The following is a 768-nucleotide window of genomic DNA, read 5'->3' on the forward strand; positions in this document are numbered from 1 at the left end:
TCAGCAGGCTGGGCGGGAGCACACGGGGCGGCAGACCAGGGACACACAGGAGGCCGGGCGGCAGCAGCTGGGCCGGCAGGAGGAGGGGGCACAGCAGGAGGAGACGGGCACGCAGCAGGCCGGCCTGCACACAGGCCTGCACACGGGGCGGCAGATGACGGACATGCAGGAGGAGGGTCTGCAGCAGGATGAGGGGCAGGGGGCAGGCCCAGAGCAGACGGGCACACAGCACACGGGCTTGCAGCAGACGGGCACACAGCAGGGCTGCTGGCAGGGGGAGGAGGTGCAGCAGGAGGGCTGGCAGCATGAGGGTGTGCAGGAGCTGCTGCAGGCTGACTGGCAGGGGCTGGACATGCAGCTCACTGGAGTGTACATGAGGGTCAGGCAGGGGGCTGGGGCACAGCAGCTGGGGGCACAGCAGGTGGGCTGGCAGCAGCTGGGGACACAGCAGGAGGGCTGGCAGCAGCTGGGGGCACAGCAGGAGGGCTGGCAGCAGCTGGGGACACAGCAGGTGGGCTGGCAGCAGCTGGGGGCACAGCAGGTGGGCTGGCAGCAGCTGGGGACACAGCAGGTGGGCTGGCAGCAGCTGGGGACACAGCAGGTGGGCTGGCAGCAGCTGGGGACACAGCAGGAGGGCTCACAGCAGCTCTCTGGACAGTCGTCCACCTCCCAGGAGGAGACAGTACCGGAGTCAGAGGAAGCGGGCAGGCAGGCGCGGCTGCCATAGCTCAGGTCGCTGGAGCAGACGGACAGGGTGGACACGGCCAT

The 768-nt window shown here is 69.7% G+C and overlaps 1 protein-coding gene across 1 annotated transcript; it reads right to left on the reverse strand.

Annotated features, from left to right (window-relative positions):
- On the reverse strand, nucleotides 1-768 carry LOC118617092 (keratin-associated protein 10-7-like). Its single transcript, XM_036242678.1, has one exon. It carries the CDS (start codon nucleotides 766-768, stop codon nucleotides 1-3), a length of 768 nt encoding a protein of 255 aa, XP_036098571.1.

This window comes from Molossus molossus, unplaced genomic scaffold (genome assembly GCF_014108415.1).
Source record: "Molossus molossus isolate mMolMol1 unplaced genomic scaffold, mMolMol1.p scaffold_m16_p_5, whole genome shotgun sequence".
Classification (NCBI taxonomy): domain Eukaryota; kingdom Metazoa; phylum Chordata; class Mammalia; order Chiroptera; family Molossidae; genus Molossus; species Molossus molossus.

Coding starts and splice junctions, on each gene's coding strand:
- LOC118617092 (XM_036242678.1), bottom strand. CDS start 768: ATGGCCGTGTCCACCCTGTCCGTCTGCTCCAGCGACCTGAGCTATGGC.